Source organism: Andrographis paniculata, unplaced genomic scaffold (genome assembly GCF_009805555.1).
Source record: "Andrographis paniculata isolate CXL003 unplaced genomic scaffold, ASM980555v1 Contig37END, whole genome shotgun sequence".
Lineage (NCBI taxonomy): Eukaryota > Viridiplantae > Streptophyta > Magnoliopsida > Lamiales > Acanthaceae > Andrographis > Andrographis paniculata.
This window is the reverse complement of record NW_026137570.1, coordinates 3933083-3945333: the sequence shown is the minus strand read 5'-3', so window position 1 is coordinate 3945333 and position 12251 is coordinate 3933083. Positions and strand designations below refer to the sequence as shown.

Genomic DNA, 12251 nt, shown 5'->3' with positions numbered 1-12251 from the left:
TTTGGTCGCGTATTAGCACGGAGCAATTTCACAATCCTACACGGTCGAAGGCATCGACGCTCCGGTATGCATCTTTGCGATACATTCATTATATTTTGGATCATATATTATTTGGTCGTAGAGAGAGTACGGGGGTAGTATCATCACACGATTTATATTATCTTTGGAGTATGCATGCACGTATACTTGTAAATAGAGGGTTTATGCTTGCACGGTATCTCCTACATCAAGTTGATGATAAACTTCTTAGAGGCATTGCTATTGGGTATTATATTACTCGATTGGCGAAAGGTCTTAAAGTATTTAATGAAAGAACAGAGGAGCCTTGTTGTCTTATGATGCAGTGTGGTTTTCGTACCCTACAGTCTATGGGTATGATTACAAAAGTTAGGACACAACGAGGGCGAGAGCGGTTTGTGCTGGTTGATAAGGTTGATGAGGAGATGGATCGGGATGATCATGCTCAGGGCGACGAGGTTGAGCGAGAGATTGATCGAGAGGCTGTGCACCCTCAGGCTCGTCGCTGGGTTCAGCATAGGGTCTCCAACAAGGAGTCATCCGTTGATCAGTTATGTAGTGAGATGTATCAACGATTCTAAAATATGCATGAGGAGATAAGAACATCGTTTGCAGGTCTTTACGAGCATTTTTCGCTTCCGTACCCGCTGCCCCATGCACCTGCCCCAACAGAGGACATACAGCGGGACAGGAAAGTGATGATATGATAGAAGACGGACATTCGGATTGAATATATATTATGTAGTTTCATGTTGTTTTGTTTTTATGTTTGTTTTATTATGTAAACCGAATTTTTAACTAAATATAATATATTATTAGTTTATTATTTCTATTTAATATGTTGTGGTAATTAAAAATATATATTGATACATATAATAAAAATTTCACTTAAAACATGACAATACAATCAATGAAATCGAAACACGGTCAATGAAACCGAAACACGGCCACTGAAACCAAAGCATGGATGTATGTAGTCTGTAGCTTCAAACATGGAGCCTGTGTTTTAAACACTGCAAGGACTCCTGCAACCTCAAACACGGCCGTGTGCCATAGAAACACGCCCGTGTTTAATTCATTGGGGAAGTAACACGGGCGTGTTTGTATTTAACACACCCGTGTCTGTTTCGGTCAAATTTTTGAATGGTGTGATTTTAAACACGGCCGTGTTCTGTACAATACGGCCGTGTTTGGTCCGAGTCAGAATCCAAATCAGAATCTGTAACAACTACGTCAGTTGGAACCGTTAAAATTTGAACGGTGGAACTACAAATAATAAGTATTATTTTTTTGTGGGACTAGTTTTGATAATTATTTTGGAATGTGATCAAAAATGAAAAAAATTATATTTGAATGGGACTAGAAATGATTTTTACTCTTTTAATAAATTATATATTCGTTATGTAAATTAATACTCCATCTGTCCTATTTTAAAACACTATTTTTACTATTTTTATTCATCCCGCTCAAATGTATTCATTTCTTATTTTATAAAAAAGTAATCATACACTAATATTAAAATACTCTTAATTTTTTTACTAAATTACAAATATATCATTACATATACAATTCATTTATGCATAAAATCAAATGACAAAAATATTAAAATCTTTTACACAATTTCACTAACTAATAACATGTAGTATTTTTTTTAATCTATTATAAAACTCCAATGGACCTCTTTGAAACGAGAGTGGGAGTAAAATATTTACTTATGTGATTAGTATATTAGTGTAGATGACTTTAATTAATACTCTTTCTGTCCATGAGTCGCATTTTCCTTTTGCGTCATTAAACTTAACATTAAAATATTTTTATATTTATATAATGTTTTGTATAAATGTTCTTCTATTAGTATTATACACTAATTGAAGCATTTTTGTAATTTTTTTTAATTTGTACTGCGTTTTGATATAATAATTAATATTCAAATATTAACACGCAATAAGTAAATGAGATCATTAGAACCGGATGAAAGTGGTCTCAAATTTTAGTATAAATATATAATTAACTTGAATAAAATAATATTTTTATTTTTGTAAAAATACTTATATATTAATATAAAAATATTTTTACTTTTTACTTGCACTACAATGATAATATTACATATATAATTACTTTCTATAAAATTCAAAAGAGAAAAATATCAAAGCTTTTTATATGCTTCTATTAACAATAAAATAATGTTATTTTTTAGTTTATTACCCCCTCCATCTTACATTTTGTGCCCGATTTACAATAACTACGATAATTTAGGTAAAATATAATTAATAAGTAATTAAGAAATGTATTAATAAAAATTAATTGTAGTATAATAAAATTAATTATAAATTAAGACTAAGATAACTAGATAGTATAATTAAGATTAAAAATTATAAATTATAAAATTTAAAATGTAATTAAAATATATAATTATAGTTCTTAAAAAAATAACAAATAAAATGAGAAGGATGAAAATAAAAATAATTGACAAAAAATATAAAACGGGACGGAGGGGGTATACAACTTCAAAGGAATATATTCAAATGAGATTGAAAAAATATTATTTATATAATCATCTAGGTGTGTTTGTTTGGAGGTTTGAATTTTTTGTTGGAATTTGAATAGTAAAAGTTTTGAATTAGAGTGTCGATAAGATATTTTAAATATAAAATTAATTTTTAATATAATATAAAAAATATAAATGGATATTTAATTTGATATTTTTGAAAAAAAAAAATGTGTAAACTATGAAATTTTTTTAAAAATTCTTAAAACAAAAGCATCCCTAAAGTAAGGTCATCTCCAACCACACGTCAATTTTGACGTTGCAACTGCAATTATGTGCCGCCGGTCTCCAATCCAACGCCAATTGCAACACTATTTTTGGTGTTGCACTGCAACAAACGTCATTTATGATGTGTTTATTTTATTTTATTTTTTAATTTTTTTACAAATTGTAAATTTAACTTTTAACTTTAATTTTTATTTTTTTTAATTTTTAAAAAATTTATTTAAAATTATAAAAATAAAAAGTTATTTAAAATAATAGGAAAAATTGAATATTTGAAGAATAATGGGGAAAAATAGAGTTATGATTGGAATAAAATTATTGTAGCAATTGTATATTTAGAGATAAAATTGGATAAATATAGTTGATGGGTTGGAGATGTCTAAATATTTCCTCAAAATATATTTGCAAAGTTCTCCAAAGTTCGTGTGTGATCTCGCGAGTGAGCGCGTGGAGTTCTTAACTTTGACAGAAGCTGCAACAAATAAGATTACTGCACGACAAGCCCCACAAATTTAACTCAAAAGGTGAAATAACCTAATAATTATGTGTGTGGTTTTTGGGGGTTTGAGTTTTAGATTTGGATTTTTGAATAATAAAAAATTGAATTTAATACTTGTTTGATTTGATATAAATAAATGATTATTTGATGTTTTAAATTTAAAATAAATTTATAGTATAAAATAAAAATTATTATTTGATTTAATATTTTTTTAAAAAAAATAAAATTTAAATAGTAAAAACTTTATGTAAAATTCACAGAAAAACACAATCTATAATACTCTCCTTGTTCAAATTTAGTTGATATCTTTGGTGTAGTTGTTTTGTGTTTTGGTTTTACACAAATATATTTTTACAGTGAATTTTAGGTATATAATATAAAAATAATAAATATATAGTATATTAATTCTCTTGAAAAAATATATTGAAAGAAAATTGCAAAAGAAACAAATCATTTGTCTTTGTTTTATTACACAATATTTAAGATAATAAAATTTAATAAATTAATAATAATATTTAATTTTTTTATATACATAAATAGTGATATTGATATTTTAAAATAAAATTTAATATATTTGAATAATTAAAAAAGTTTTAAAATATATATTTTAAATTCTATATTCAGTAAAATATATAGAATATGAATATGAAATAAAAAATTATTTTATTTATTTATAATTAATATAAATTAATTTTTTAAAAATATTAAAAATTTTAAATATAAATAAAAATATTTATTAAAAAATAGAAAAATATAAAAAGAAAATTGAATATATGCATGTAAGAAATTAAAAATTTAATGAAATTGATAGATGAGAGATAATAGAGATAAAGATGTTTTGTATAGATGCTACATGTAAGGTATTATTTAATTAAATTAATTTATATTTATTAAAGTATACTTAATATTGATAAATTTATTTTTAAAAGAGAAAAAAATATAAAGTAGAGTGAGATAAAAATAATAATAATAATAATAATAATGCTAAAAAATGTCAATTACAATAAGATGGAAAAAAATAAATAATAATAATAATATAGTTTTTTCGTGCCGGTTGAATATTCAACCTCTTTCTATTATTAATATAATTTTTAAAATAATATATATAATTATTTAAATGGTAAGTTATGGCATTTTTTATTTAATTGATAGCAATAATAATTTTAATTTAAATTTAATATATAATTAAAAAATAGAAAATGTGTTTAAATATTATAAAAATTATATTATAATAAAAAATGTATATAATATGATCATATAATACAAGTATATAAAAAGATACATTTATTTATTTAAATTAACATAAACTAATTTTATAAATGATGTGGAAGGCAAGGTTTTTAGAGATGTTTGAAATTTTGAAATGAAAAAAAAAAAAAAAAAAAAAAAAAGATAAAAAGTTGCAATTTGATTTCATATTTTGTGAGAGAAAAATATATTTGATGTGATATTTTTAAAAAATAAATAGTGTCAAATAAATAAAAGATTGTTAATTAAACAAAAGGGAGTTTTAAATATAAATAAAAATATTTGTATTCAAAAGAGATACAAATAAAACAGTTTTGAATGAGTTTATGATCTTTCATACTCCCTCCGTCTCAATACAGTCTTGTTTACCATTTTTGTATGTCCCAAAACAATAGTCTTATTTCCATAAATAACTATATCACTGTATAACTATTCTTACTCTTTAATTATTATTACACAATTACAACTGCATTTTACAATAATACAATCACAAGGGCAAAAATGTCTTTTATCTGTACTTTTTACCCACTTTAAATCATGTACCTAACACAACCAAGACTATAGTTCCGGAACTGATGGAGTATTATATAGTTAATTAAGATGATTTATATTTATTAAATATATTTTAACTTAGTAAATATTTTCCAAAAAAAAAATATTAATTTTTATAAAATAGATAAAAATAAAAAATATGTAGATTAAAATGAACTAGAAAAAGTACAAAACAGTGTGGGGGCGGCAATGCTATCCGACAGCAAAAAGTGTTACCGTAGACCGTAGACGACACACAATATACGTTAATATAATACAAATATAGTATGACTTAACAATACATGATATTCTTTCATACAGCATGTATTAGCATATGACATACTTCCGTCTCTAACATGCTGTATCGATGAACAAATAATACATATGGTATAAAATAAGGGTGTGTTTGTTTGGGGGTTTGGATTTTTGATTGGGATTTGAATAGTAAAAATTTTGAATTTGAATAGTTGTATGATGTGATATAAATAGGGTTTGATGTGATGTTTTGAATGTAAAATTGATTTTTAGTATAATATAAAAAATAAAAAATAGGTGTTTAATTTAATGTTTTTGGGGGAAAAAAATTGGATGAATAATGGAAATCCTTCAAAATCCTTCAAACAAACACACCCTAAAAATATTTTACTGTTTAGTTTGCTTAAATTCAGCACTTTATTTTTTTATTATTGTTTTTTTTTTTATGAGGGGACCCTAATCTTTCCGTGCGTGAGAGATAGGAAGAGAAAGAGAGTCGTTTTTTTTTTTTTTTTTTTTTTATGGCGGAAGCTGCATCCGTGTCAGTCCATGTCAGAGGACACAACACAACACAACGCAAGGCGGGCAGTGAGGCAGGCAGGCGGAACGGAGGAGATTTCCTTAATTGTTGCATCTCCATGGATGGATCACAATCTAGCCCTTATTACCCACCATTTTAATTCCATCAACTCGCAGCAGCAATGGAATTCATTTGATTAGGGTTTCTGATAGAATTCATTTGTTGATGTCCACGATCGCATTCTATCTCTGTTTCTTCGCGTGAGAGTACGGGCTAGCCAGCTACTTTGGGGATTAGACCGACAGAGAGAGAGCGCGCTGTTATTGGATTTTGATTCCGACTCCGACTCCGATCCCTCATCACTCTTTCCCAACAACCAACGCTTCTAATTTTGGCGCTGCTTTCAATCCTCCTGCTCCTGCTGTTTCCTTGAACAATTTCTGCTTCGGTGAGCCGAAATCTGTGCTGGATTGCAATCCGATTTCCAGCCGGCGGATGCGTATCTAACTTCGAAATGGAAGCAGGAATCCGCCTCCTCCAACGCCAGAGGACCTGAATCCGAGACAGAGAAATGCTCCATGGAGAGTTGGGAGAACGTGTTGCCGGACGCATCTCCGGAGCAGGAGCAAGAGCAGGAGCAGTCTATTTCCCGGTGGATTATCGGCGATGTGGACGACTTCGCCACCGCTAGTTTGAGCAAGGTTCTTCAAATCGGTACCTCCGCCGACGCTAGTGGCTCAGCCGCCGCGGAGTTAGGGTTTCACGGTGGATTTGGGACTGTGGATTACGGATTCGCCGCAGACGACGACCAATTCGGTACGAAGTCGAACCCTTCCATTTCCGCTTTCCTCCATAGATCCACTGCAGAAAACCTCGATTCCTCCACAAATTCACTAAACATAATCAATTTCACCTCCGCCGCCGCACTCCACCACCATCAGCAGGATACTGCATTCGATTCATCCGCAGAAATAAAACCCCCAATATTCAACCCACAGTTTCTCATAAACCAACACCAATCCCACCACAATCAGAACCCCTCATTTTCCCTTCCTTTTCCTTTTGCCTATCCACAGCACCAAGGCCTAATTGGTGAGCTCCATGGCCATGTCTTCAATGGCTGTTTTTGGGACACAGGGCAGGAAGAAGTGTTCATAGGTAGTAGGCATCACAAACAAGGTCAGCTGCAAAGGCCTAGTCCGAATCCGAAGCCGAAAACTGGCGTTGGGGATGAACTAGGGCAGCATTCCCACCAGCAGCATCGGCAATTGATAATCGACCAGCTATACAAGGCTGCCGAAATGGTCCAGATGGGAAATCCGGTAATAGCGCAAGGGATATTGGCGCGGCTCAATCACCACCTCTCGCCCGTCGGAAATCCTTTCCAGAGGGCTGCTTTTTACTGCAAGGAGGCTCTTCAATCAGCCCTCCTCAATAATGGCAACAATCCTGTTAATCCAGCCTCTGCCATTTCGTCGCCGATTAATATTGTTTTCAAGATTTCTGCTTACAGGTCTTTCTGCGAGATCTCACCCCTCCTGCAGTTCACCAATTTTACTTGCAACCAAGCCCTGCTTGAAGTGCTAGATGGTTTTGATCGTATTCATGTCTTTGATTTTGATATCGGGTATGGCGGGCAATGGGCATCGCTGATGCAAGAGCTTGCGATTCGAGGTGGAGGTGCGATACTGCTGAAAATTACTGCGGTTGTTTCTCCTTCAATGCATGATCAGCTAGAACTTGCCCTCGCTCGCGACAATCTGGTTCAATTTGCGGGGGAAATCAATATTGGATTCGAGTTTGAGGCTGTGAGCATCAATTCTTTGGACTCAAGATTATGGCCTTCATCTTTCAACCTATTGAATAACAATGCTGTGGCAGTACATCTTCCAATCGGTTGCCTCGCAACTCATCAGTTGTCACCTCTGTCGACTCTTCAATTCGTGAAACAGCTCTCGCCGAGAATCATTCTTTCTGTCGAGAGAGGATGCGATCGGACTGATCTTCCATTTGCCAGCCAAGTTATCCATGCCCTTCAGTCATATTCGAATCTGATCGAGTCCCTCAATGCTGTCAATGTCAATATGGATTCGTTGCTGAAGATTGAGAAGTTCTTGCTCAAACCAGGAATCGAGAAAATCGTGATGGGCCGTATTCTTCAGTCCCCTGAAAAGTCGCAGCACTGGAGGAGTCTGTTCTTGTCCGCCGGATTCTCCCCGGTGACGTTCAGCAACTTCACCGAATCGCAAGCAGACTGCATTGTGAAAAGGACTCATTTCCGAGGGTTTCATGTGGAGAAGAAACAGTCCTCGCTCGTCCTCTGCTGGCAATGGAAGGAGCTCATCTCCGCCACCGTATGGAGATGCCGATGAAGGTATAGTACTCTTGCATACTTGCATATTTGCTATCGACTTTTGAACGAACTTTAGCATGGTTTAGTATCAATCTTTGAAGTAGTACTTATAGTTCGGTATCTCACATAGTGAGAAAAAAAAAAAAAACCCGTGCTATTTTCATGTCTAGGCGAATTTGACCCCTTGATCGAGTTTAGTGAATTTTATGCATGCCGATCATTTTTGTGCCTGTCTTAACAACCAACGGAATTCGGACATCCAAACTTTTCTATTATGGGCGTCTTCTTTTCTTACAACATCCAGCATTTTGTTTTAAATTCGTAGTGCAACGATAAGCTCCATGTTTCATATTGTTGATGTTCTTGGTTTATGTTATTTTTGCTGATGATCTATTGAAGTTAGTTAGTTTGTTTAGTTTTATACTTGAATTGCATGATGTGAAAGCGATAGAGATTATCGTATCACACTCACTCGGTACGTTATCAATCTCACAATGATCTACTGTAGTCAGTCAGTTTGTCGAGTTTTATACTTTCTTTGCATGAAGATGTGAAAGCGATGGGGATTAAAGTATCACATTTGGGAATGAATCAATCTCATGATGATCTATTGAAGTTAGTTTGTCAAGTTATATGGTGTCCTCGATAGAGTTAATGTAATACGTTATCAATTTCACGAAAGATCTGTTGAAGTTAGTTTGCTGAGTTTTTATACTACTTATTACATTCGGTATGTTATCAATCTCACGATGATCTCAACAAAGATTATTCCATCACCATGGTTGTCATGGCGCCCTTTTGCGGCACGGCGCTAGGGGACCGCCATACCGCCATGGCGAACGCGGCGTACTATGTATAAAATTAAATAGATATATATAATTACTATATGCCTTAAATCATAAAAAGAAATATATTACCATAAAAAATATAATTTCAATCATCAAACAAAACAAAATACTATCCATGAATCTCTAAACCACCAATTTAATGATCTCAAATTTCAACAATCAAAGAGCTCAAGTCCACCACTACCACTAGGAATATCTTCAAAATCATCATCATCAATGACATCATCTAATGATACATCTTCATCATCTAATTCTTGCTCCATCAATGCCGAAGTTGACATTTTCTTAGGACGTCTAGAGTATAATTGTATTGATGAACCCGATGTATCTCCGATATTTCCCCTTCTAGGAATATTGTGGCGTTCAAGATTAGCCGATGCACCCATAGCTTCATCAACATGACTCCATGTAAGATCCTCTCCCGAATAAACTACATCATTGGTGTCAAGAAATCACTCATATCTCATTCAAATTCCTCCAACACCAAAGGATTGAAGTTTTTTCCTTCCTCGCGCCTCTTTTGAAATCTATTCGCAATTTTTCGAATGTATTGAACGAAAACTAAATCGTTCAATCTCTTATACTCCAATCTATTTCGTTTTTTCATGTGAATCTAAAAAAAATAAATTATAATATATTAGTATATGACTACAATAGCAATAATGGTTAATATATTATTTATATAAGTAATTAAATACTTACAAATTCAAATGAGCTCCAATTGCGTGCACACCCGGAGGACGAACAACAAAGACTAATTATACGGAATGCAAGTGATTGAAGCTCGAAATGAAGGCCTCCAAAAGCATTCCACCAATCAACTAAAATTATAAAACATTAAAAAAATATATTTAGTTCGATCTTTAAAGAAAAGATGGAAAAACAAATAAATAAAATAGAAATTATAAAAATTAAGCACTTACGATGACTTTTTGCCTTTTGTTGCTTAATAGCCAATTGTTTTCCGAAGCTTCCCCGCATATTATCATAATCATCGACTTGATCACAAATCTTTGTTTGCAATTCATCATCAGTGACCATTTTTTCAAGAACATCATTAAACATAGCTCGTGGCTTACGAGCATATGCATTATCACTCACCTTGAGATCAAAGTACTTGGAAGGATTAAGAAATAATGCAGCTCCATACAACTCGACTTCATTTGATTCTCCCACCGACAATCGATAATATGCATAACTTCTTTCAACAAATGTGGCTTTTTCTCAAAATCTTCTTTGATTTTCCTTTTAGCTTCATTCATCGCTACTGCAAACTCCGGCATCGCTGGCTTCTCATCCCCGTCAACGATCCTCAAAACAATTAGAAGTGGATGCGATGCTTTTATACAATCCTCCACACCAGTCCAAAAAAGAGAAGACAATACCTTGTTTGCTACTAATCTTCCGGCATTTGTATCAGCCAATTTCGATGCAGTCCAGTCTTCGCTAAAAAATAAGCTCCTCAAAGCATCCCTATGCTTATATAAGCTCTGCAAAGTCAAAATGAGTAGCAAATCGGGTAGGCCCAGGTCTCATAAGATCACTACCGTCCGTCTTCTCCCGCTGCGCATTAAGGAGCTTTACGTGCTTATAGATATAAGTAGTAACTCTTCTTGCATTGTCAATCTTTGCCCGGAAAACAAACAATTTCCCGATATCTTCCAACACAAGATCAAGACAATGAGTTGCACAATGAGTCCAATATAAAGTGGGTATGCGCTGCTCCAATATTTTACCCGTTGCCTCGAAATTAACACCATTGTCCGTTACTACCTGAACCACGTATTCTTTTTCAATTTCTTCAATTTTCACCTGAAGTAAATCCGCCAATAGTGATGCAACTTGAGCTTGACTTGATGCATCAATCGACTCAAAAAAAAATGTACCTTATGGGCTATTGACGAGGAAATTAATCAAATGCCGCCCTCTTTTATCCGTCCACCCGTCGGCCATAAGTGAACATCGGTATTGCTTCCAAGCAATAACATGTTTTTCCTTCAATGTTTGCGTCTTTTTTACCGCCTTCTCCAAAAGAGGAACTCGTAATTCATGATAACTTGGACCTTTTACACCTAGTCCCATCTGCCCCGCTGACTCAGTCATTATCTCAAAACTTTGAGACTTTGCCACATTGAATGGTATGCCATTTTTGTAAAAAAAAATCGGCAATATGTCTATGAAATCTTTCGATCTCCTCATTGCTCCTTGTACACGCTTCTAATGTTCTTTGACTTTCACTACCCGTTTTGCTATGTCTTTCCTCAATGACTTCCTCCGGGGTTTTTCTAAGCAATGAAGCAACCGACTTGCTTTCTTTTCCACCTTGTGACGGCATCGATGGAAAATTTAGAACAGATTGCGAACGCTTCCTCTTGCTCAAAGTACCCGAGCTAGGATAAGAAATTGAGTTGTGCGATACCCCTTGCCTTGCTCCTTGAACATTCACATCAAAATCGTCGTCGTCGTCATCTAATTCAACACGACTACGACTGGGCTGCTTTCCTACTGTCTTTTTCTTTAGGAACTCCCGCATCTCATTCCGGATTTCTTCGGTAGTTTTTGAACACTTCTCTACGTCTCCAGAATTTCCAAGCAAGTGTTGTTTCAATCGCTTTATTCCCGATCGTACTTGCTTATAGCAAAGGGACATTCTACCAAATCTCTATTTCCCAAGTCCGGCCAAAAAGCATATTTCCAACCCGGATCATTTGACTTAGCTTTTTTTTTGGGATCTTTGGATGGATCTATCGTTGACGCTTCACTTTCGGCCATAGCAAATTTAATCCTATAAATATTTATATATCAACATGTCAAAATAATACAAAATAAATAAAAAATTTGTTTTATAAAATGAAAAATTATAAAAAATATGTTGCAAAATAAAAATAAATAATATTATTATATTAACAAATAAAAAATATATAAATAATTAACTTATTATTAAAACAATAGCTAATAATAGTAATATAATATATATATATTAAAAAACTAATAATAGAATAATAATATAAAAATAAATAAAAAATAAAGCATATCCACTTAGAAATTAAGATTAAGATTCCACTCACCCAGAGGATGAGGATAGCGGATGGAGCGCGGCTTCGGTTCAGCGGACTGGAGCGCGGAGGGGAAGATTCCAGAAACGACGCAACAAATCTCAAATTTTTTGAGAAGATCCTTATATTCATACCGGTTCAGTCCACTTT

General features: G+C 33.1%; 2 protein-coding genes across 2 annotated transcripts; one reads left to right on the top strand and one right to left on the bottom strand.

The window, feature by feature from the left end:
- Positions 1-368: 368 nt before the first annotated feature.
- On the top strand, positions 369-8893 carry LOC127250478 (scarecrow-like protein 6). The gene is made up of 2 exons (XM_051273782.1): positions 369-573; positions 6298-8893. Exons 1-2 carry the CDS (start codon positions 369-371, stop codon positions 8214-8216), a joined length of 2124 nt encoding a protein of 707 aa, XP_051129739.1. The 3' UTR covers positions 8217-8893.
- Positions 8894-9197: 304 nt separating this feature from the next.
- On the bottom strand, positions 9198-11695 carry LOC127250477 (uncharacterized). Its single transcript, XM_051273781.1, has 6 exons — positions 11257-11695; positions 11065-11135; positions 10630-10857; positions 10245-10535; positions 9969-10146; positions 9198-9475 (listed from the first exon to the last, which is right to left on the bottom strand). The coding sequence occupies exons 1-6, from the start codon at positions 11693-11695 to the stop codon at positions 9198-9200; spliced, it is 1485 nt and encodes a 494-aa protein (XP_051129738.1).
- Positions 11696-12251: the final 556 nt, after the last annotated feature.